Source organism: Phalacrocorax aristotelis, chromosome 3 (assembly GCF_949628215.1).
Source record: "Phalacrocorax aristotelis chromosome 3, bGulAri2.1, whole genome shotgun sequence".
In the NCBI taxonomy this organism is placed as follows: domain Eukaryota; kingdom Metazoa; phylum Chordata; class Aves; order Suliformes; family Phalacrocoracidae; genus Phalacrocorax; species Phalacrocorax aristotelis.
In genome coordinates this window covers 5,707,768-5,730,094 of record NC_134278.1, presented here as the reverse complement: position 1 = coordinate 5,730,094, position 22,327 = coordinate 5,707,768, and the positions used below count along the sequence as shown (strand labels likewise).

At 43.3% G+C, this 22,327-nt stretch overlaps 2 protein-coding genes across 18 annotated transcripts in view; one reads left to right on the top strand and one right to left on the bottom strand.

Annotated features, from left to right (window-relative positions):
- The window catches only part of MMUT (methylmalonyl-CoA mutase), a 30,696-nt gene extending 20,749 nt beyond the window's left edge, over positions 1 to 9,947 (bottom strand). Inside the window, exons 1-6 of one of the 4 annotated variants that reach the window (XM_075086596.1) lie at positions 9,862 to 9,947; positions 7,495 to 7,906; positions 4,990 to 5,357; positions 4,050 to 4,207; positions 2,502 to 2,673; positions 9 to 257 (exon numbers count right to left, since the gene is read on the bottom strand). In XM_075086596.1, the coding sequence (XP_074942697.1) occupies positions 9 to 257; positions 2,502 to 2,673; positions 4,050 to 4,207; positions 4,990 to 5,357; positions 7,495 to 7,873 (1,326 nt within the window). In that variant the 5' untranslated portion in view covers positions 7,874 to 7,906; positions 9,862 to 9,947. Of the gene's footprint in view, positions 1 to 8; positions 258 to 2,501; positions 2,674 to 4,049; positions 4,208 to 4,989; positions 5,358 to 7,494; positions 7,907 to 9,560; positions 9,696 to 9,861 lie in introns of those variants that run through there. The other 3 variants (XM_075086595.1, XM_075086594.1, XM_075086593.1) reach the window with 3 other exon arrangements.
- Positions 9,733 to 22,327, top strand: part of CENPQ (centromere protein Q) — a 66,521-nt gene continuing 53,926 nt past the window's right edge. The window contains exons 1-9 of one of the 14 annotated variants that reach the window (XM_075086606.1): positions 9,733 to 10,047; positions 11,036 to 11,191; positions 11,909 to 11,963; positions 12,681 to 12,795; positions 13,637 to 13,705; positions 14,972 to 15,101; positions 15,382 to 15,501; positions 15,766 to 15,843; positions 16,276 to 18,462. In XM_075086606.1, the coding sequence (XP_074942707.1) occupies positions 9,955 to 10,047; positions 11,036 to 11,191; positions 11,909 to 11,963; positions 12,681 to 12,795; positions 13,637 to 13,705; positions 14,972 to 15,101; positions 15,382 to 15,501; positions 15,766 to 15,843; positions 16,276 to 16,404 (945 nt within the window). In that variant the 5' untranslated portion in view covers positions 9,733 to 9,954 and the 3' untranslated portion in view covers positions 16,405 to 18,462. Of the gene's footprint in view, positions 10,048 to 10,180; positions 10,331 to 10,394; positions 10,551 to 11,035; positions 11,192 to 11,905; positions 11,964 to 12,680; positions 12,796 to 13,636; positions 13,706 to 14,971; positions 15,102 to 15,381; positions 15,502 to 15,765; positions 15,844 to 16,275; positions 18,463 to 22,327 lie in introns of those variants that run through there. The other 13 variants (XM_075086605.1, XM_075086604.1, XM_075086608.1 and 10 more) reach the window with 13 other exon arrangements.

Genomic DNA, 22,327 nt, shown 5'->3' with positions numbered 1-22,327 from the left:
AAACTGACCTTTAAAGCAGCTTCATAGACATCGTTGGTGAGGCACTCCATCAGGTAAGACCCCCCCCAGGGGTCCGCCACTTTAGGAATACCTGACTCCTCTTGAATTATGATCTGCGTGTTCCGAGCAATGCGAGCACTCTTCACCGTAGGTAAACCCAAGGCTTCATCAAATGAATTTGTATGCAAAGACTGTGTACCTCCAAACACTGCAGCCATTGCTTCAATTGTAGTACGAATAACATTGTTAAAGGGGTCCTGGAAGGAAAAGGAGGGCTCTGAAGCTCAGCCGTTCTGCCACGGGGCTGAGGCAGAACATATATATCACGTATGTTCTGTCATATCTGTTCAGTCACACATATCCTACTGCAATGAAATGAATGCAAGATTCCCAATAGAAACACTGTAATCATAACACAAGCTGAAAAGGAAAACCGTCAATAATAAACATCCAAACTGATATATCATTTATCAATATCTCAGATAAAAAAATTAATCCATAAAGAAAACCAAAAATATCAGTGTATGAGTTACAAAGCAAAGCCATATTTACTGGTGTTTCAAAGAACTTCATGAACCCAAGTTGGAGAGGATGGAACAGGTAGTCCCGATGTCCTCCATCCTGGGATTCCTGAAGCCTTGGAGGAGCAAATAGCATGCCTGACGGACAGGTTACTAGTCAAGATGTGTTTTTGAACTAAAAGTGCGTAATATTTTCATTAATGACAGCATTACACAAAGGTAGGAATTACTGTTGAAATTTGCTGGTGCTATAAGATTGAAAGATATCTATGGGAGAACTGGGATATCAACCAAAACAAACGGATAATCTGGAGTACAAGGTATAGAAACAGAGTCAGCATTAGAGAATATAATCTCAGCCTTTAGGTCAAAATTTTTATCTGCTCTTTTCATACATCTAGATAGTTGAGTTATATATATGTGCCTTTACAGTCAAAGAAGAATTGTCATTATCTCCAGGGGCTGAGTTGTGTTTTGAGATGCAGTGAAGATTCACCCACTGCATCTTATTTCATTTTATTATTAAGGGAACTTAACAGTAGCTCGGACTGCATACCTAATTCTTGACATGCTTAGTTCGGGTTAAATGTACCCAAAATAATTAAGGGTTACCTATGTAATATGACCTTCAAGAAGGCAAAAGGAATCATGAGATCTGTGAATTAAATTATTTTCCATAAAGAAACTGAATTAATATCACTATTTTACAAGGACACGGTAATTCTACCCATACTGGAGTCTATTTTTGGTTCAAGTATTCCATTTAAAGAATTACAGGAAAAATGTGATTTGGATAAGCAAGAATGTAAAACCTAATTTATGAGTGGATACCTACCTAAAGGCAGGCCAAAGGAAAATATACTTGTCCTTTGAAACCTATAAGGAGCAAACACTGGTCACTGAGGAGCTATATTAATGTTTAGGCAGGAGGGCTATGGTCTGGCCAGAAATATATTTACACTGGACACTGGACGATGGTTGATCATATTTTTTTTAATATTAATATTTTGCACTCATACAATACTTTTGATTGGAGGTCCTGCAAAGGCTACTGTTCAAAAAAATTCCATTGTTTTAGTTTTAGTGCATTCCTGCAGTGTAAGTAAGCATTACATTTGCTCTGAAGAAAAGAATAAAACCAAGGCAGAGGAGTCAAACAACAATGATTGCAATCACAACCTAAAAATAAAATGAAATAAGACCTAGAATCCAGCTCTGACCTCACTTGGGAAACTACATATCCAGTCTAATGATTTATTTTCTTGTTATGAAGTGATATAACTCAACAGGAAAAGGAGAAAGTGCACCCAGTTTCAAAAGAGCAGGCAAGCTGTAACCATTACTTCGCTCTCCAGCAGTGAGAGACAGGGGCATGAACAACTCCCTTGGATGCTCAAACGAATTCTCAAGCCAGTGACCTTGAGAAAAAGGAGTCTCTACTTCCTTATTCTGCTGCATTCTGAAAGGATAACTTACAGGACAAATCCAAGAGAGCGCTTCATGTTCATGCACCTCTCTGCAACTCCCTCTCTAGTTAGTAGGTTTGGATCCTATTCTCAATTCAGTATCCACCAGACCGAGAGAGCACATGCTTAAGACAATGATTCCAGAATGAAAATGAAGCCAGACAATGAAAAATTGGGCACTGAGACTGCCTACCACCATACTGGAATCCTTTTGTGAATCCAGTCTCGAGACTCTAGTTTCTGCCCTTTTACCCAAGTGCTACTGGGCAGTCCAGAATACTGAGGTATTTCTTAAACCAGCATTTTGGGAAGCAATGCTGCTGGCACGCAACAAGACTTTTTGTGTTGCGTAAGCAAAAAGATGTATCCAGTGCTAGCGTGTGCGTTTGTCAGAGTAAGACAGGTTGTCTCCTTCAGAAAGCTACATTTTTATGAGTAAAACCAGCAGCTCCCTTTAAGATATACACCATGAAAACATTTAAATGAGGAAGCTGATGACAGTCCAATTTCTAACCTGCTCAGTGAGTGACCAGCCGGAAGTCTGACAATGAGCTCTCAGCAGAAGAGATTTGGGATCCTTGGGCTTAAACATTTTCTCTACCAAGTGAGCCCACAGCCGCCTCCCAGCTCTCAGCTTAGCTATTTCCATATAGAAGTTCATGCCAATTCCCCAGAAAAAGGAGAGCCTGTAATAAGAGCACATGAAGAGGACAAAACATTAAACCATTCTAACAACTCTGTTTCAGTAAAGGAGAAGTCCTACAGCAAGGCCTCCAATTAATTTACTTTTACAGATATAACCCAGACGTAAGATGATGGGAATGTTCCTGGCCACCAATGCCAATTGCTACAGAATGACAGACATTCATGCCAGTGAACTGCCACCAAACAAGGTGACTGCAGGCAAACTGCCAGCGACAACGGTCCCCGGAGCTGCTAAACTGTCCCCAGGGTCTGTTTTGGGGGAGCCCTAGGTCAAGCAGTGTTCCAGCAAGTCACTAATACAGACAGTGACACTCCAGTGCCAGGGAATGCTCCTGGACACAATCGACTAGTGTATTTACACCCACAAACTACTAACCATCAGATGACATTACATATTATAAGCATGCTTTCATCCTTTTCCTGATGCTTTTAATCAAAATCCAAATCAAACATCAGTTCAACGCTGGATAGCGTATCAGGGAACAGACTGATCTCTTTTCTCCTACTTATGGCTTCTGTGATTTACAAATGTAAACTTGCATCGTTAAAGCCTGTGAAACTCATTATACTAAAGATGTACTTTTAAAACAGTGAATTAACTACTGAAACAATTTGCCAAAGGCTCTTACAGATTCTCCATCACTAGAAAGTCTGAATCTTTGTCTACGTGATCCACTCTGATTTTGCCACAGATCTTGGAAACAGGTTAATTCAGCTGACTACTACAGACTGAATATGAACAGGCTACGTGAACAATGCCGCTTGGTTTTCAGACTCGCCAAACAGTTAGGGAATTTGTAAATCAACTAGACCACTGAAACTGTGATTCTGCTTTATTTGGCAGTAACTATACAAAAATACAATATTCTGCTTAAAATTAAATTTTATTTTTAGAAAATTTGCAACTGTAAATTGAACTACCTGAACTTGCCCTTGTTAAGCGTTTTTCTCCAAATATTTCAAAATACAACTAATAAAAAAAAAAATTCAATAATGCTATAGTATAAAAGAACTGTGAGAGCTCTTGTTGCATTCTGCAATCCTAAAGCTACAACTGTATTAGATATAAGATCTTAGGGATCTTCTTGCTGACCTAGAGACCAGCAGTCGCAACAGGCCGTGACAATGCTTGGGCTTGTGCATGAGCTTTATTCAGTTTATTAGCATAGATGTAGCCTAAGTGTCTGTTGGACCAAGTATTTTCCTACTGCTGAAACTGTAAAAAACCAAAACCAAACCTATCTACAATGTGAGCATTGCCAATATTGCTTGTATGTGCAAAAATACTGAATTTGATACTAAACTCTAGAGGTTTTACCAAAAGTGAGTTTTACACCTGCAAATTTCTTTAGCTCACCTTGGTGCAAATTCATCAATGGTAAGGCCAGCTTTAAGTCCAGTTCTGCAGTACTCCAAGCCATCTGCTATAGTATACGCTAATTCCAGAATGGTATCGGCTCCTGCCTCTTGCATATGGTATCCGCTGATTGAAATAGAATTAAATTTTGGCATATACTGCAAAAATAAAAGACAACATGGTATGACATTGGAGAGGGGTTGGACTTGATGACCTTTAATGGTCCCTTCCAACCCAAACTATTCTGATTCTATGACAGAAGAAGAGGGGAGGATCAGATAACTGTTCTACCAACATTTACAATCTATCCTTCGTACACTGCAAATACAACCCATCTCTACTGAACAGTGTTTGCAGATGTACACTTTACGTGCTTTTACCTTTCTGCACTATTCACTGTGCTTAAACTATCACCCACCATGATAAGTCTCCTTCTCGATTACAGGCTGTGTTCCAGCTCTCCAATGAAAACACAGCTAAGAAAAGAACTGGTAGTACTGAACTTCCACTCATCAGTTCAGGACTTCATTCCTTTCATTATCTGCTTCTCATGCTCACTTTTGCAGCATAAGTCCTTCAGGATTTCTCACCTCTTCACCCCTGCTTACATGATTAATGCCTGAATTACTGAAAAATGCTTCTTAAGTGTGTGGCTTCTTCCTTTCTAGGAACTGCCTGTCTGTTTCTCATCTCCAAGCTTCCTGCTGTCCTTTCAGGCTGAGGCTCATCTTAATCTGACTTTGATTTGGATTGATTTAAAAATCTTAAAATTTAGGCTGTAAGTGATTTGGGATCTTAACTTCTCCTGCTGGCCCTTTCCACAACCACATCATTCTTCACTACGACAGGTCTTCCCATCTTCTGCTTTGCTCTCCGGAGTGCCTCATAAATAGTTAACTAGATATAATAACAGAAGTAAATATATTTAAACAATGAATACCTTTGAGGTGTACTGGAAGATGTCAGCAATAACCCTCATGGATGGTTCTGGGGGGAAAATGTACGTATTTCGGACCATGAACTCCTTCAAGATGTCATTTTGGATTGTCCCTGTCAGCTTGGCCTGAGGCACTCCCTGTTCTTCTCCGGTTACAATGAACGTTGCCAACACGGGAATGACTGCCCCGTTCATTGTCATAGAAACTGACATTTTGTCTAAAGGAATTCCATCAAAAAGGATTTTGGTGTCTTCCACTGTATCAATGGCAACTCCAGCCATTCCAACGTCTCCTCGAACCCGTGGATTGTCTGAATCATAACCACGATGAGTGGCTAAATCAAAAGCAACAGATAATCCCTGCTGGCCAGCTAAATGAAAAAGGAAAAAACCAAAACAAAAAAGAAAAAAAGAAAAAAAAAAACAAAAAAACAAAGAGAGGGGTTCAGAAGTGTTAAACTGTTTTGCATTAGGATCTAAATGTATTACTTCTATTTTACATCATCATCCAGTCATCCAAGCTTGGATGACAAACCAATTTCTGATGTTAAACGCTGTTCCCTCCCCAGACTTGTCCAAGGTCTTCTAGTCTTAAACTTTAAATGAAAAAGCTTTGAACTGAGAAAAGAAAACTATTGTAGTTGTTCTGGTTCAGCCACACAATCAGCTTACTGTGCTTAACAAATTACCGTAGACAGACAGTATCAGGGCTTATATACAGGAACTCTACTTAGCTTAGCTGGAAACAAAAGTGTGATAAACTACGTCACGTTACCTTCTCTTTATCACAAATTAAACACATGCATACTGATTGTTACCCTGGATCCACTGACATACGTTGTTTATTCCTAAAGTGAAGTGATGCATTACTAAATCTGCAGTAAAAGAAAATTGTTCATATAAAGCAGGGAACAGACAGGCAGAGCTCCTGACAGACATGCTGCTCTGACCTGAATGCAATACCTGAAACTCTGCTAACACCAGGCGTTCACCCTCCAACCAGAACTGCTGTTCCTGAAGTAACCATATCCACTGCATTTGCAAGTCTGCTTCTCAACATCAGCAGAGCTCTTAATTGTCAGATACCAGCTACTGCCTTTGATCTAAAAAGCTAGGTGTTAGTTCTGAAGCACAACAACAAAAATTTAGATTTCTGCCTAGCTTCAAGCAATAGAAATTTCAGCAATTATAAGAACTGGTAATTAATTCTTTTTTCAGCATTCCTCTAATTAGAGAGAGGTTTTAATTGAATTATTAAAAGTGCTTTACATATAGGTCAAATTCAGAAGCTATGCTAAATGGTCCAATATTAATACAACCATTAACACAAAAACAGAGATTAAATTGCAATATCACAATGTCAAAACCTGAATAAAGATGAAAAACTCCCGTCAGCAAACATTCCTGAGTAACTGAGCTGTGCTGCCAGCTAACCTAAGTGTTAGCACTTCTGCTTCAGCAGCAACGCTCAGCAGTAAGAGAGAGTATATTCAGAACAATCTTTCTATTGAAATGCTTGTTTGCAAGCCTCTCCCTGTATTTACAATTTCTTAATTTACTGAGTTTTATAAATTGAAAGAATCAAGAATACTTGCAAGAACACTGCAGCAGCTAATACTGCTTCATTTTAGCTAACTGTGATATGGCAAGAGGTAAAAATCCCCAAACAACTCTTCAACTCTTGTCCCCTGCCCTACATAGTAATGTTTTGAGTAGGAAGGCCTCTAAAATGGGAAAGAAAAGCATCACAGATGTGTTACTCAGAAGGCAAATTTCAGTGGTCTGTTGTGACTGGTAAGGTTATGATTAGCCTCAAACAATTGCTAAGATGTACGGCTTGTGTCAAACTAATGCATCAGTCTATCAAGAACAACTTTTCAGTAGTGGTTTTACAATGCCTAACTCAATAGTATATTATGATGACACTCTGGCTATTAGTTAAACAACTTGCTGCAAAGTGAAATAGTCTGCAGAAATATTGGGAAAAGCACTCTCAAATAAGGAAAATACCAATACTTTTAGGAAGATGGGTTTACTAATAGACCATGAATGACACTATTCGTATGTATTTACTTGAGTTCATTTAAAATTTACAACATGAGCTGGAAACCCAAAATGTTAGAATGCACTAACACCAGAAGTACTAAGTGACAAAGTTCAACAGATTTTTCCACTATAATCTTCTCTCATGGTCCCACAATGAGTGTAAAGTGCTCCATGATCTCTGCTGGTTGGACTCTGGGATGCAGCCAAATTGTCTCAGTCAGTATCAAGGCAGAATAACTAAAAATAGCGTTTAACATGTTATTTTTCCACCTCAATAGCAAAATGAAACAAGGACAGTTTCAGAAATGATCCAGTTTCCCAGTACTAAAATAAATACTGGGAAAAGCCTATCAGAAATCAAAGCTCACACGGTGGAATAATCACATTTGCCATGAAATTCATCATATGAATGCTCCCCGTTGCTTTGCAAGGCAATGTTGTTTCCCAAATCAGCTGCCTCACCTTTAATGTTGTCCTTGTAGAACTTGTTGCTCTCCTCCACTGTACTGAAGCCAGCATATTGGCGGATAGTCCACGGCCTGTATGTGTACATGGTTGGGTATGGTCCTCGAGTGAAAGGTTTCACCCCTGGCAGCTCCTCAGGGAGGTCTTTCGTGTCCCTTTTGGAGTACAAGGGCTTGATGTCGATCCCCTCTGGGGTATGCCAAATTAAATCCTTTGGATTCTTGCCCTTCAGCTGCTTTTCAGCGAGGGCAGCCCACTCGGGGTGCAGTGGCTGCCTGTGCAGCAAACGCCACGCGAGCCTGCAGGCTGGAAGTTGTGCCAGGCATGTGCACTGGTGGGGCTGCAGGCGCAGGACAGCATCCTTGGCTCTTAGCATGTCTGCTCCACTGGCTGGCAGGTATGCGGTAAGCTGAAGAAAACAAAACTATGTATTTTGCATTATCATATAAATCCAATATGGAAGAAGTGAGCATGGAGAGGTCAAGCAGTTTACTGAAGCCAAAACAATTACTCAGGAGAAAACCAAAGTGTATTTACTCACTTACTGATTTCACAGCCATCCCTTCCCCTTATCTTTCAAGCAGACAATGCATAAAACAGAGTTCAGAAAAAATCCTATGTTTTCCTCTAGCTAAGTAAAACATTCCTGCAACTCATCTATATCCATATCTGAAACATGTAACTCTTTTCGGTCCCTAACCAGCACCATCATTTATCCGCCACTGAAAGTCAGTGTTATGCATGAAGATGGCATGCCTAGCTACCTTCTCACCTTCCCAACTCTCTCTCATCTATATATTCCTTTATATCAAAGGAGGACCTTCAATATCAGAGACACTCTGAAGGAAGTGGACTGTCAGAAAACTGCTGACACATCATACACTTTGGAAAAGGTGGCTTGGGCTGGATGAAAACCAGAGCTATACTAAGAAAGAAAGGAGCAAAAAATGTGGTATGCAAGAACACAGGGATAATACAAGCTTCAGAGCTTGTCTCACGATGCATAAGATTGAGATGGTGGATAACTGAGTAACTCCTGGAAGCTGTAAACCCCTCTGCTTCTGCTCTCTCTGTACCCTACCCCTGCACTTCCTCCAGAACCTTTAAAGCTTTGCTCCAAGGGCCAGTACCTCCTCTCTGCCTCATCTCCTTCACAACTCCCTGGAAACATACGCTTCCTTGACACCTTTATGAGAAAGTCTGCATAAAACTGGAAAGCATCTCTATCACTGTTACGGTGTTGCAGCAACATGCTCCACACAGCTGCTTTAATGACATACATGCTATATATGGTATACATATCATCTGACGAGCATGAAGGAGCACCAGAGGAGCACTCCGGTCCCTGCAGAAAATCATAGAATCATTAGGGTTGGAAAAGACCTCTACAATCATCAGGTCCAACCATTAACCCAACACCACCTTGTCTCCTAAACCACATCCTGAAGTGCCAAGTCTACACATTTTTTGAACACCCCCAGGGATGGTAACTCCACCACCTCTCTGGGCAGCCTCTTCCAATGCCTGACCACTCTTGCAGTAAAGAAATTTTCCCTAATATCCAATCTAAACATCACCTGGCGCAACTTGAGGCCGTTTCCTCTTGTTCTATCACTTGTTACTTGGGAGAAGAGACCAACTCCGCCTCACTCCAGCCCCTCTCAGGCAGCTGCAGAGAGCGAGAAGGGCTCCCCTCAGCCTCCTCCAGCCTAAACCCCCCAGCTCGCTCAGCCGCCCCCCAGCACACTTGTGCTCCAGACCCTGCCCCAGCCCCGCTGCCCTTCTCTGGACACGCTCCAGCCCCTCCAGGGCCTTCTTGTCCCGAGGGGCCCAAACCTGAGCCCAGCATTCGAGGTGGGGCCTCCCCAGGGCCGAGCACAGGGGCCCCATCCCTGCCCGGCTCCTGCTGGCCACACCAGTGCTGACACAAGCCCGGGGGCTGTTGAGACTCGCGGTCCTGCAGCCAGGACGATGGAAGGCAGCCTCTGCCTCCGCTGCTGCGCGGCTCCCAGCGCGATCCCCCGGCCCCGCACCCCCATGGAACCGCGACACTACCCCCTCACCTCTCCCTCCACCCCTCACACCACAGCACCCACGGCCGAACGGAGACGGGGACCTGACAGCGCCATTCACCGTCCCGGCAGCCCCGCACCGCCCTGACAGACCCACCCAGTGCCCAGCGCCCAGCACCCCCCGCTGCCACAGCCCGCCCCCAACACGCCCCCCTCGGCGGCCAGTAGGGACGGGGGATCGGGACGCGGGGTTGCCCCGGGGGGTGGCGGCCCTGCCCGCCCAGCGGCCGAAAGCGCTGGGCAGGCTGCAGACGGACCGCGGACCCCGGCCCCGGCCGGCCCCCTCCGCTACCTGCTGTCGGCCCCCAGAGCCCGGCGGCAGCGCGCATGCGCACAGCGCCGCACCGCGCACCTCCCTCCCGCCGGCGGGGCTGCCGTAGTGCGCATGCGCCCGGGTGCGCGGGGAAAAACGGTTTGCCGAGGGCTGGACGGCCGTAGCGGGGGAACCGGCGGGGAGCGTCGGCCGGGAGCCGGGGGCGTAAGTCCCGGGGCGGGATGAGGCTTTGTGGGGGTTCCCGCAGTGTTATCGGGCAGCGGGGGGGCGCAGGAGTTGGGGGGGCACGGGAGGGTGGAGACTACAACTCCCAGCATGCGTTTCGCCCGCCGGGCCCGGGCCGCAGCGGCGGGGCGGACCGCGTTGCATGCCGGGAGTTGTGGTCCGCACCGCTGAGGTAGGCTGCGACCCCTGTCGCGATCTGGCGAGGCGCCGCGCTGCCCACTGAGGTGCGCCCTGAGAGGCAGGCGGCGGACTCCGTATTATGGTAGTTACTGGAGGGGGGGAGAAGCAGGGTTTATTTACCTGGTGTGGGTCGCGATTGACGCCTGGCGAGCCGTGATGGGGCCTCTGCGTGAGGGAAGAAGTGGCCCGAAGGGATGAAAGAAAAACTCAATACATCTGAGTGGTTGTGCTTAGGAAAGAGAAGGCTAGGGGGGTGTAATGATTACTCTCTTCTGTGTGGCTTCTTTTTCCGCCTTTCTACAGTGAGTGAGAAAAGAAAACACAGGTTTAAACTGCAGCAAGGAGCCTTATGGTTAGGTGCTAGGGTAAAAAGTTCTGGTAATAGGATGTCTGCACTGAACTATAGTAGGAGGATAAAGAATTTCTGTCGTTGGAGGCCTTTAAGAACAAATCAGGCAGTTCTCAGTGAAGTTACCGATGCATTGCCATTGCTGCTCTTTGTTGTACGGACTTGCTGGCTTTTAAGTTTGGAAAGAGATGTGAAACGCTCAAAGGCTTGTCTAGAAAGCAAATGCGGATTTTTTTTAGGGATCCTGCACTTAGATAAATATGCCAGATTTAGGCTTAGGTTTAGGGGTTAGGACTAGCAGATATGAAAACATTTGGGCTTATTTAGCACTGGGTATTTCTGTCATTTTACTTGTTAGTGTGTAGTTTGTACTGTATGGATTATAGTTCCTGGATTTTAATATTGGTTTTGTTTTCTCCTGTTCCATTTGGTTTACAGATAATGAAGCACCGCCACACACCTTCCAGTAAAATGGGGGAGAGCACCAGTGGCAGATCGGCAAAAAACCCATTTAAATCACAAAATCAGCAAGGGCCTTCCAGGAAAAAAAAGGAAACAGATAGAGAAGGAAGAAAACAAGGTGAAAAAAGAAAGGTAATAATTATTTTGCATCAAACAAATGAGAAAGGGAACCAAAAAAAAAAGAGGCCTTTTTTTTTCCCCAGTTTTTTACTGGAATTTTTAGAGAATGTTTCATTAACTAAACATAGTCCTCCTGAGGAAATGTCCAGTGTGAACAGCTCTTGTGAGACCCGCTGCGTTAGCTGCTCACTGGGTTCCAGAATTTCTAGTTGCCTGTGATATGTAGAGGGAACCATTGCCTGATAATTAATTAAAAGGCAAGCTGGCTGTGCAGTTTTGAAGAGCTGCATAGCATCTGTTTGACCAGAGTGGTAAAATCAGCTTGGGTGACGTTTATTCAGTTCTGGAAAAAATTTTCTGCGTGTCTCGGGATTGGACTAGGCAGCTTTCTGTCAGCGAGAGCTTGCTTAACCACTTAACTTACGAGCAGCATGATCTCAAGATGCAGCTGGATAGCCACATCTCTTGTGCATTTCTTTTTTCATGACCTTGTTATTTGAAGGGGAGGAACTAAGGAGAGTGAATTGCTTTCCTTAACTTGCTTGAGATAAATTCCTGTTTCACAGTTCAAAAGAACCTTTTTTTGTGGTCAATAGCAACAGACCTCTGCCAAGCACTGAAGTGCCTTCACGGCCTTTTAATAGTGGGTTGCTAGCAGTAAATGAATGGTTGCACAGCAGAGGGTGTTTCAAAATTACCATATCTGCTGTAAATTTTTCTTTTCAGCAGGTCACTCAGGGGGTCAAGAGGAAAGTTAAGGAAAATGGGGACTATTCCCCCGCAGGTAGGACTGAATTCTTTCCTTAGGTTTGTCTCATGCAAATTCAGCATTTTGAAAAAAACACTGGAAGTAAAAATAGTAACTGCTGTGTTGAAATTGTAGATGTCTGAGGGTCACTAAAATAAGTTTCAAAAGTTTTCTTTTGAACAGCAGCAGCACATATTTGCAGACCAGCCCCAGCCAGGGTGTATTCATATTGTATGTGTTGTACATGTATGTATCAATCATATGCTTTTATTTGCAAGTAGTGTTCTTCTCTTGTAAAATTCTACCACAAGTACCCAGAATATTTTATCTTTCTCTTCACAAGTCATTGTCTTCTCTGTTAACCTTCTGTCTTAAGACTGGCATGTGTTGTATTGAACATAAAAATGAGACGAAGCCCCTGAGTTTCTCGCTTATGTATATTCCTACTCTTTTTTTTTTTTTTTTTTAATTTCCTTCTGTGTTTTTTCACTTATATTGCCAAAGATCTTGGGACAGTATCTGGAATGAAACTGCTGTAAGAAATAACTTATTCTGTTTTGTGCTTTTTAAACAACTTGTGACTTGCAAATAATAAGTATCGCCTAATGCGGATAGATTTGACCTGGTAGTTTTGTCACATGGAATAATCTTGACTGTTACACCTTTGACTAGGACCTGACTGAACTGAGTCACAAAGTTGTCTATCCAGGTTAGACAAATCATGTCTTCTCCTTTTTCCCTCTGTGTTAACAGGAGGAAAAGGTTCTTCAAAAAAGGTGAAGCTAACCAGTGCTGAAATACGATCTTGGCAGACTCTCTCAGAGAGCAGTAGGCAGTTTTTGGAAACTGTGATGGATTCAGTAATACTGTAAGTGCCAAATGTCCTGGTGGTGGATCTTTGTTTCCACAAGGAATAAAGCAAAAATCATAACATTGCATGAACTGGAAAACCTTTGGAGCTTTTTTGGGGCGATAGAGCTGGCTGTGTATATATTGTCTGGTATAATATAACACTTTCCATCTGAGGTTGGGAATTTTTAGCCAGAGAAGTTCTGACTCTGTTCATTTCACTTCATGTGTTCTATGTTGTCATGGTTTTAGCTGGGATAGAGTTGATTTTCTTCACTGCAGCTGGCACAGTGCTGTGCTTTGGGCTTAGTATGAAAACAATGTTGTTAACACCCTGATGTTTTGGTTGTTGCTGGGCAGTGCTTGTACAAGTCAAGGACTTTTCCAGCTTCCCAGGCTCTGCCGGGTGCACAAGAAGCCGGGAGGGGAGGGCGCACAGCTAAGAGAGCAGATCCAACCTGGCCAAAGGGATATTCCATATCATATGATGTCATGCCCAGTATGTTAACTAGGGGAGCTGGCTGGTGGGGGCAGGCAGCGCTCAGAGACCAGCAGCATCAGTTGGCAGGTGGTGAGCGGTTGTATCGCTTGTGGTTTTTTCTTTTTTATTATATTATAATTATTATTATGATTATAATAATAATAACAATTATTATTACTATTTTATTTTAATGATTAATCTGTTCTTATCTCAACCCACAAGTCTTCTTGCTTTTGCTCTTCTGATTCTCTCCCCAGCCCACATGGGTGGGGGCAGTGAGCGAGCAGCTGCGTGGTGTTTAGTTGCTGACTGGGGCTAAACCACAACATCTGTGCTTGCAGGCTTTGTGATGAAAATTCTGCCTTTATTTTCTTTCCAGATCTATTTTGTGCCAAGAACGTGAGGGAAAAAGTGATGTTCAGAAGCACCTCAATTTACTGAAAAAAAGGTAAGAAATTATTATTTAAAAAAACCCAAACAACCAACGAGGGAGAGAAGGGGTTTAGTCACAGTTTGCCCTGTTGTTTTGTACCATGCTTACAGAATTGCTTCTGGGAGCAATCACATCTAGAAAATCTTGGAAGGGAGAGCTGATGCAAAATCAGGGAGGGAAGTATCTTGATGGTGCGTTGATTGAAGTGGACAAGCCAGAGTTGTTGAAAGACCCACTTTAACTATTTCTATCTGAGTAACAGACCCTAGGAGATATTCTTAAGAGCTCCTTGAATCAACTTTGTACACTTTACACGGGGTTTAAATTTGTGGGCAGCTATTTTATTTTGTTACCATTTTATGCCAGTGGCAGGAGCAGTTACAGCTAAATTTTCTTAAATGCTAATTCCTTTTCTGACTGTTGAAGTTACTCCAAAGAGAGCTGAAAATTTGTATTGGGGCATAACTTGTAGCTGTTTTATGTCTTTGTGGGAGTAATTACGTATGCTTGAGTGTCTGAGACTGTGTGTGTTGTGTTGGTATACCGGGCTTTTATCAACATGGAGCCTGAGCCTATATGTTGCTTTCTTTGTTCTTACAGTACCTCAAGATTCAAACACGAGGAGCTAGCTTTTCATAAATGTGGGTTTTTTGGGGGTGGCTTTCTTCACGTTTAATTTGTGACGTGTTTAGTTTCTGAGTGGCCAAACTCCTGCAGTCACATCTGGGATGCGTGGAAATCATGGCAGTTTGATGTATCTAACAGACAGCTCCAACCTGGAGAATTCAGGTCTTCCTCAGAATCAGAAGGACCTTTGAGAGCAAGCTACAGCTCTTCCTCTGGCATAAAACTATATATGATGTTTCACGAAAGCATTTTACTAAAATGGTCTTTGTTTGGAAGCAGTTAAAAATGCTGCTTTTACATCTTAGTTTTGCTTTGAAAAGCAGAAAGGTCAGAACTGGAAAAATATTAGTTAACATCTCTTTAGAGTCAGGGAGTGTCCAGGCCAGTGGGATAGCAACCATACAATGTCAGCATAAGAGCAAAGGTTAGAATGGTGGGATTTCTTATTCCCGGTTCCACCCTTAGCCATCTATTCCATGTGTTTTAGGAAAACGATTAAAGACGGCTTTTCTGCCTGTCTGGATCCTTTTACTTCTCTGGCAGCAATTGGGCTAAACTGAGTTTAGTTTTTCCCCAGAGAAGTCATTAGTCAGTTTTCTTTTTGTTTTGCGAAGAACTCTAAACAAGTCATGCTTTATTTTTTCTATACTAAAGGGTGCTGAGAGTTTTCAAGACTTTAAAGGTGCCTCCTGGGAAGTTGGACAACCTGAAGAATATCCCGAGTCTTCAAATGGCAGAGAAGCAAATGCTTGAGACAAACAAAGAGTCTTTGGTACATTTGCAGGTATGAAAGGCAAGGAAGGGAAGAAAATCTCTTACCTACCTGCCTGCTGCTGCTCAGTGTGTTGTAACTTTTTAGTAGACAGACTGGTGGCCACGCCTGTGCTGTTGCTGAGGAGTTGCCCACTGTTCATCACTGTCACCCACCTTCCCTACAAAGCAATGTATCATTTTGGCTATTTCTTCAGTGACTCAGCTGATGCTGATTATCAGTACCTTATACGCACAAGGCTTACCATCTCTAAAGTAGATTTTGTTCTGGTTTTGTGTCTCTCTTGTCTTAGGAAGCAATAAAAGAAGCTGAGCAATCAGCAGAACGCATTGAAGAAACTGTCCAGCAACTGCAGCACAAAATCCAGGTGCTCAAGAACCAGTTAGAGGAAGATGAAGAAAAGGCCAGGAAGGTATTTGCAATGGATGTTGCTGCATTCCTCTAAGGAGAACATGTTTCTAGAGCTGCCGCACCCAAGCTGTTCCTGCAGAGAGAGTCCTCTAAGGAACGCTTATCAGCCTTTGGGAATGTATCTTTTCAATCTTTGCAACTTCAATTGCAAAATTAAGAAGCTTAATTTTCAGAAGTTGGGTAATGACAGCCAGCTTATTTTCCTACTTGTGTGTCTGATGTTTGAGTTTGTATTTCGTTTTTTTCCTCTATTTTCCCCTTCTAGGTATTCCAGGAAAATGGTGGTGGAGCACTCCGCCTTCCAGAACTCCCCAAGCACAGTGTACAGGTGCCCACTTTGCAGGTGAGTGTGGAATATATTTTCAGAGACTCCTTGGCTATGAGAAGAAAGGCAACAGAATGTACTTTTCTCACTTAACCTTTGTCGGGGGGCAATTCAGAAATTCTGAAACATCTGAAAGTTTTCTCTCTTTTTTTTCTTCTTTGTTTCATTGAGAACTATATGCTTATGTTTTAAAAATAGAACAAAACGTAGAAAACCTGCCATTTAAAGGATCGCCTGTATTTTCCTAGGAACCCCATGGTCCTAGGGAACCTGTAATCATTTCTGAAATATCTCTCTGTAACTGATGGAAGGAAGACTGTCTCATTCTGAGTCTTTGAATCTTATTTTATTTTAGCTGTGTTTAGGTACAGTGAAGCTGCGTGGAAGTGAAATTTCTGTTGGGTTCACTGAAAGCTGTTTTTTATTTGTTGTCTTTCTCTCATTCTTTAGGAAGAAATTTTGAAGATAAAAAATCAGAATGGTCTTTTAAAGGATTTGAACACTATTCAGCAGTCAACTGACTTGAAGAACTTGTTAACCCTCATTGAAAAGACCTATGAGAAGGTGGACTTCCTTTGAGAAACTGAAATACACGGCATCTCCTTTGCAGAAGGTAACCTAGGTCAGCACTCTGTGTTAATGGACAGCAGCAGGATGGTGACTGTGGAAACTCTTTTCTTCCTAATGGCTTTACTCTTGTGACTGATGGACTTCTGTTAAAACATTTTCTGTGGATATTGGTATATAAATCTGTAGATGCATTCTGGGACTCTAGTTTTTTCAGTGATCAATTGGGGTTTTTTGGACCTGTGATGATGTCTAATGCTGATATATACTGTCTTAGGAGAAGGGAGGGAAATGGATCCTGGGTTTATTTGGGCATTTTTATAGAACAAGGCAACCTATTCCATTATATATGGACTTCTATATCGCATCTGCAAATTAGCGAAGGCAGTATCTCTTACCAAACTAACTTGTTTTGGAGTTAAATCCTCTTTAAACCTGAAACGCATAGTTAAAATATGATTACCTAATGCTCAGTTGCAAATCCCCTGTTGAACTTTCTTACCATTTGTAATAAAAAATCTCTATGACAGCAAATTTTTATCAGATGTACAGGATTTTTATTTTCATTTTTATATTCACAGCTTAAAAAAAACCATTCACACCTGGTTTATCGAGATGGTTGGGGAAAGCAGATAACGTTATAGAGCAAAGCTCTAATCTCAGAGTTGTGTACTCATATTTCATGAGCTGTCAGGTATTCTTCAGCTTCAGAGGAAGAAAATTAAATCTAAAGTATTTGTTACATCTAGGACCAGGAAAACCAGACAAAGTACTTGCTTGCTTTGTACTGAATCGCATGAAAAAGTGTATAAATATTCAGAAATATTTCTCAAATTTTTGATCACTGAGCAAGTGTAGCACGTACTGGCATAGCCACTAACCTGAAATAATTTAATCCTGTTTATGGGTTAATGATTTTCTTGCATGCCAGCTATCTTAATTTTTAAGTAAAAATATGTTCCTCGTTGCTTTTCTTAAGGGTGACTTACATAGGAGTAATTTACTATGTGGGTTTTGAACTTCGTGAGCCACATCATAGATACTGTTTTTTAAAAAAAGAAAAAAAGGAGGGGAAAGTGTGGAGAAGGGCAGTAAGAGCCAGCGATGTGATATACCTTCCATACAAGGAAAGCTGAAACAGTAACTGAAGAAGGAGATAAAGATCTAAAGCATTTCATGAACATGTTGAGAAGGAATTGGTTACTCGCTGCTTTTTACAACGTGGGGATGAAGGAATAGCTGGTTTGACGGCCAGACAGCAAGTTGTTAAAGTAAGGTGCTGTGTGTAACAGTGCCAGAAGATTCTGTCTAAGCCAAAGTGTACAAACAGATGTGAAAAAGAAGTAAACAAATCTGGGAAGCGTATGTGCGTCAGAGACAATGAAATGGTTTGAACAAGGTAGTGATTCATTGCTGATGTATCTCGAATCATACGTGCTGACCCTCGGAAAGACAGGGTACTCGAGGAGGATGAATTTTTGCTTAGCTATTTGCAGCATTTTTTTTTTTGTGTTCTCCCAAGAAAGGCTGTAATCACAAGCCCTTTTGCAATTTTTCCGATGGGGTCAGCTCCTGGCATTGAGATGTGTGGTCTCTTCCCTTCCTTCCAATTCTGGTTGCTTAGATTGTGATATGTTATGCTCAAAGTAGCGTTTAAATGCAAAGAGGAAGCACTCCTTGCAGGGAGGGTACAGTGCCTTTTATGTCTGTTAAACGCCATTTCTTTGTGACTCCTAAAACCACTTGTGTCCAGCTCTGGGTCTGTGTTTCCTGAGCTGATTGTTGGTCACTTCGTAGCTGAGGGAACTCCCGTCCAAAGCCTTCTCTCTTGTCATCCTCATCGCTCTCCTGTGCCACATTGCTTGTTACCCTGTACTTGTCTGCACCGCATCCCATGTCTCCATTTATCAAGGCCTCTGCTCTCATACTTGGTCTGTATTTCTCTATACGCGTCATTGTATGCGTCATAAATATCTCATTTGACATAGAATAACTGCTTGTTACTGCTGTCTGTATCAAACTGTGGTTGTACCGTACAAAGATAACAAAAGTAAAATAATTATTCATAGACACCTGGTCAGTTAGAGGAAATGTGAACTTACACAGCGAAGTAATACGTTCAAAGAGCACCTGATGAGCCTCAATTCTGGGCCCTTGCAATTGCAGCACAATTCTGTCACTAGCAATGGAGGCGCTGCGTTACTGGGCTAGATACTTACGGGAGCGAGCTGTAATTATTTTAAATTAATATTTTTCTGTCCTGACATTGGGTGATTGATGATAGGCTGGCTGGCTGTGAGCGTTGTTACTTTGAGGCTGTCACACGCACATAACAAAGGCAACATAAAACAGGAGCAAACCCAGACTTGTAGGAGGTGGTCTTAGTTCAGCCCTTCTGATGGTGGATACCCTCTGATGAGATTAGGGGACTCTTCTTGGAGAAGGTTCACCGTTCTGTGTGCATGGAGCTGTGAACTTGTGTGATTTGACTGGGGAGCACCTGAAACTCTTCAATTTCACACACCTTGGCTTCAAGTAGGGAAGTTACAAGCTACAGATTTCTTAAGAATATCAGTCCATATCCTGTATCAGCTCTTCCTCGTGGTCAAATAAAGCATCTTTGGGATTGTGCTCTCCCATAACACTTCAGTGTTTCTCTCTACTGACCCTTCTCTACTGACCCTTCTGCTATAGGTTATCAAGTCCAAATCAAAAGGGCAGGGTGGCTTAGCATCATCAGACTGGACTGCATTTATGTGTCTGAATTTGTAGCTGATTTCTGCCAGTTGCATGTGCTTTTAACTAATAACATGTGTCTTGAGATACTCCCAACACATAGCATGGGACAAGCAGCTCTGAAGATTTTTCTTGCCGGAGGTCACCATCCTTTGCTAACCAAGGCAGTTGATTCCAGAGCACATTCATAACTTCTAGTGTTTCTGTTGGCTCCTGGTATTGTATAAATGACTAGCCTGGACCACCTCTTCCTGCACCTTGCAGAAAATAGTTTAAAATGGGAAGACTCTTGTTTCACAGGGCATCTGGTCCAGTACGCTGATTATCTTTCACATTTTCAGAATCAGGAGACTGTTGTTTAGTCAGTATTTCTTAGTTTTCCATGTTACAGCATGTCTATCTACCTCTCTTATGACGGCAGGCTGGGAGAGTTGGAGTTGTTTAGCCTGGAGAAGAGAGGAGAAGGCTGCGGGGAGACCTTATTGCGGCTTTCCAGTACTTAAGGGGGGGACTATGGGAAAGATGGGGTCAACCTCTTTAGCAAGGCCTGTTGTGACAGGACAAGGGGTGATGGTTTTAAACTAAAGGAGGGTAGATTTAGACTGGATATAAGAAAAAAAAAATTTACAGTGAGGGTGGTGAAACCCTGGCCCAGGTTGCCCGAGAGGTGGTCGATGCCCCATCCCTGGAAACATTGAAGGTGAGGCTGGACGGGGCTCTGAGCAACCTGATCTGGTTGAAGATGTCCCTGCTCACTGCAGGGGGTTTGGACTAGATGGCCTCTAAAGGTCCCTTCCAGCCTAAACCATTCTGTGATTCTATTTACCAATACATCCCCAGAGGAAAGCAAAGTGGCAGTGTAGCGGTGGTTTTCTAGTGATAATTAGTCTTGTGAGCAATTTGTCACTTTTGTGGAAACTACTTTCGCAACAACACACTGGTGCCTTCTGCTCATGGAAAAATGGAGCAATAGGCATCATGCCATGCAAGCTCATCTAAAGAGCCTGAACCTCAGCCTGAGATGTGTACCAAAATTAGATCTCCACTGGAAAATAGAACAGTGGGAGGCTTATTATGCCATCTTGGCATTTAACTTTGACCCAGAGAGGTACTGTACTTTCTATTACACCTATGTATGTCCAAAACTATATTTGGATACATCTGGATTCAAAATCAGATTGGATAAAGCCCTGCTCAGTTTCATCTGACCTCATAGCTGCCTCTGCTTTGACCTCCTGCAGTCCCTTCCAACTGTCTTATCCTGCAGTCCTGTGAGCCTGTGAATCTACTGTGAGAATCCAAGAGTGAGAACCAGTTTTGGCAGTCCTGTCTGGCAAAGGAAGGAGTGCAGAAAGGTTAGGGACAGACAAAGGCAGAAGGAAGAATCCAGGTGGTGGAAAGGGAACCCTGTAAAGCTGTGCAGATTCATTCCTGAATTTGTCTGGAAAACAGAGCAAAAGATGGAGAGAGAGAGACAAGGCATGGGGGGAATTGAAAGAAGAATTGAGGGGTTAACCTGTTGCAGAAACAAGGTTAGGTCGGTCTCTACTTGAGAGAATGAGCCACGAGCTTCAGGGAAAGGACCTTAGAGAACCAAGCCTACAGAAAGGCTCTGAAGGGACTGGGGAGGAACCATGGGCTTGTTGATTATGTTTTCTACCTATTTCTTCTGATACTGACAGCAAAGGTGTCCTTAGTCCTATATGAAACCTAAGTAATTGGCTCCATTACTGTGAAGGTTTAATGCAAACAGCGTATGCCCAGGAGGTGTATTATAGAAAGCAAAAGAGGAAAAAATGCATTCTATGCAGATTCACGTAAAAAGTAGATTGGTTAATACCCAAGGGACTGTTTCTTCCTCCAAGGTTTGCCTGTCCTCTAAGCTGCTGGCTCGAATTATGTCAACACTGTCACTCAGCTCTTCTTTAATTCAGACAATGTGGATTAGGAGCATAGCAGCAGCATATTGCTGGCCAAACAGCTGCCAGGGAGCCTCTGAACAGCAGCTGTCAATCTGCTAAAAATATAAATAATATGAGCTCTGGCTTCACCTAGTTTCAAAGCTTCACGAAGGACAGAACTGATTGGCTTGCTGATTTTCTTCCTTGCATCCTTTGGCATCACTAACAATACAACCTAACGGGTTAAGTAACAACAAGCCATGTGAGTGAGTAAGGTAAATAGTTTATGTACATAGACCTTTGGAAGGACCGGATGCCTGCAGGTGTGCAGGAGGCGATGCTCGACATAGTCATGGGCTAGTTCTAGTGTAACTTGACTTGCAGTGTGTACCTGATGAGATGATATTAATGGAAGGCCCTTCCAATTGCTAAATATATGTGTCGTGCATGGAGCAGAGTAAGAGGCATGTGTCCTTTTAGGGTACAGAATCACAGAATGATGGGGGCTGGAAGGGACCTCTGGAGATCATCCTGTCCCACCCCCTGCTTGAGCAGGCACACCCAGAGCAGGGGGCACAGGACCGTGTCCAGGCGGGGTGTGAATGTCTCCAGGGAAGGGACCCCACAGCCTCCCTGGGCAGCCTGTGCCCCTGCTCTGGCACCCGCACAGGGAAGGGGTTTTGCCTCATATTGAGGTGGAACTTCCTGTGTTCCAACTTGTGCCCGTTGCCCCTTGGCCTGTCGTTGGGTGCCACTGAAAAGAGCCCGGCCCCATCCTCCTGACACCCACCCTTCAGATATTTATAAGCACTGATGAGATCCCCCCTCAGCCTTCTCTTGTCCAGGCTGAACAAACCCAGATCTCTCAGCCTTTCCTCATAAGGGAGATGCTCCAGTCCCCCGATCATCTTGGTAGCTCTCCGCTGGACTTGCTCAAGCAGTTCCCTGCCCTTCTTGAACTGGGGGGCCCAGAACTGGACACAGGACTTCAAATGTGGCCTCACTAGGGCAGGGGAGGGATTACCTCCCTCGATCTGCTGGCCACACTGCTTTTAATGCCATGTAGTGATTGCTCAGTAAACAGCAACTCCCTTTGCACCTGCACTTGGCCGATGAGCCCTGATGCATCTGGTTTGCACCCTGAGGATGCTGGGCCTGAAGCAAGAGTGCCACTCGACTCCCACGCTGCCTGTGGGGGGAGAGCAGACGCAGGGGCTTGAGTCAGTATCAGCCTAGGGCTGTTTTGGCTCCCAGTCAATTTTAACTTCCTTTTGCTGTCGCCAGGAGGCAGAAGCCAT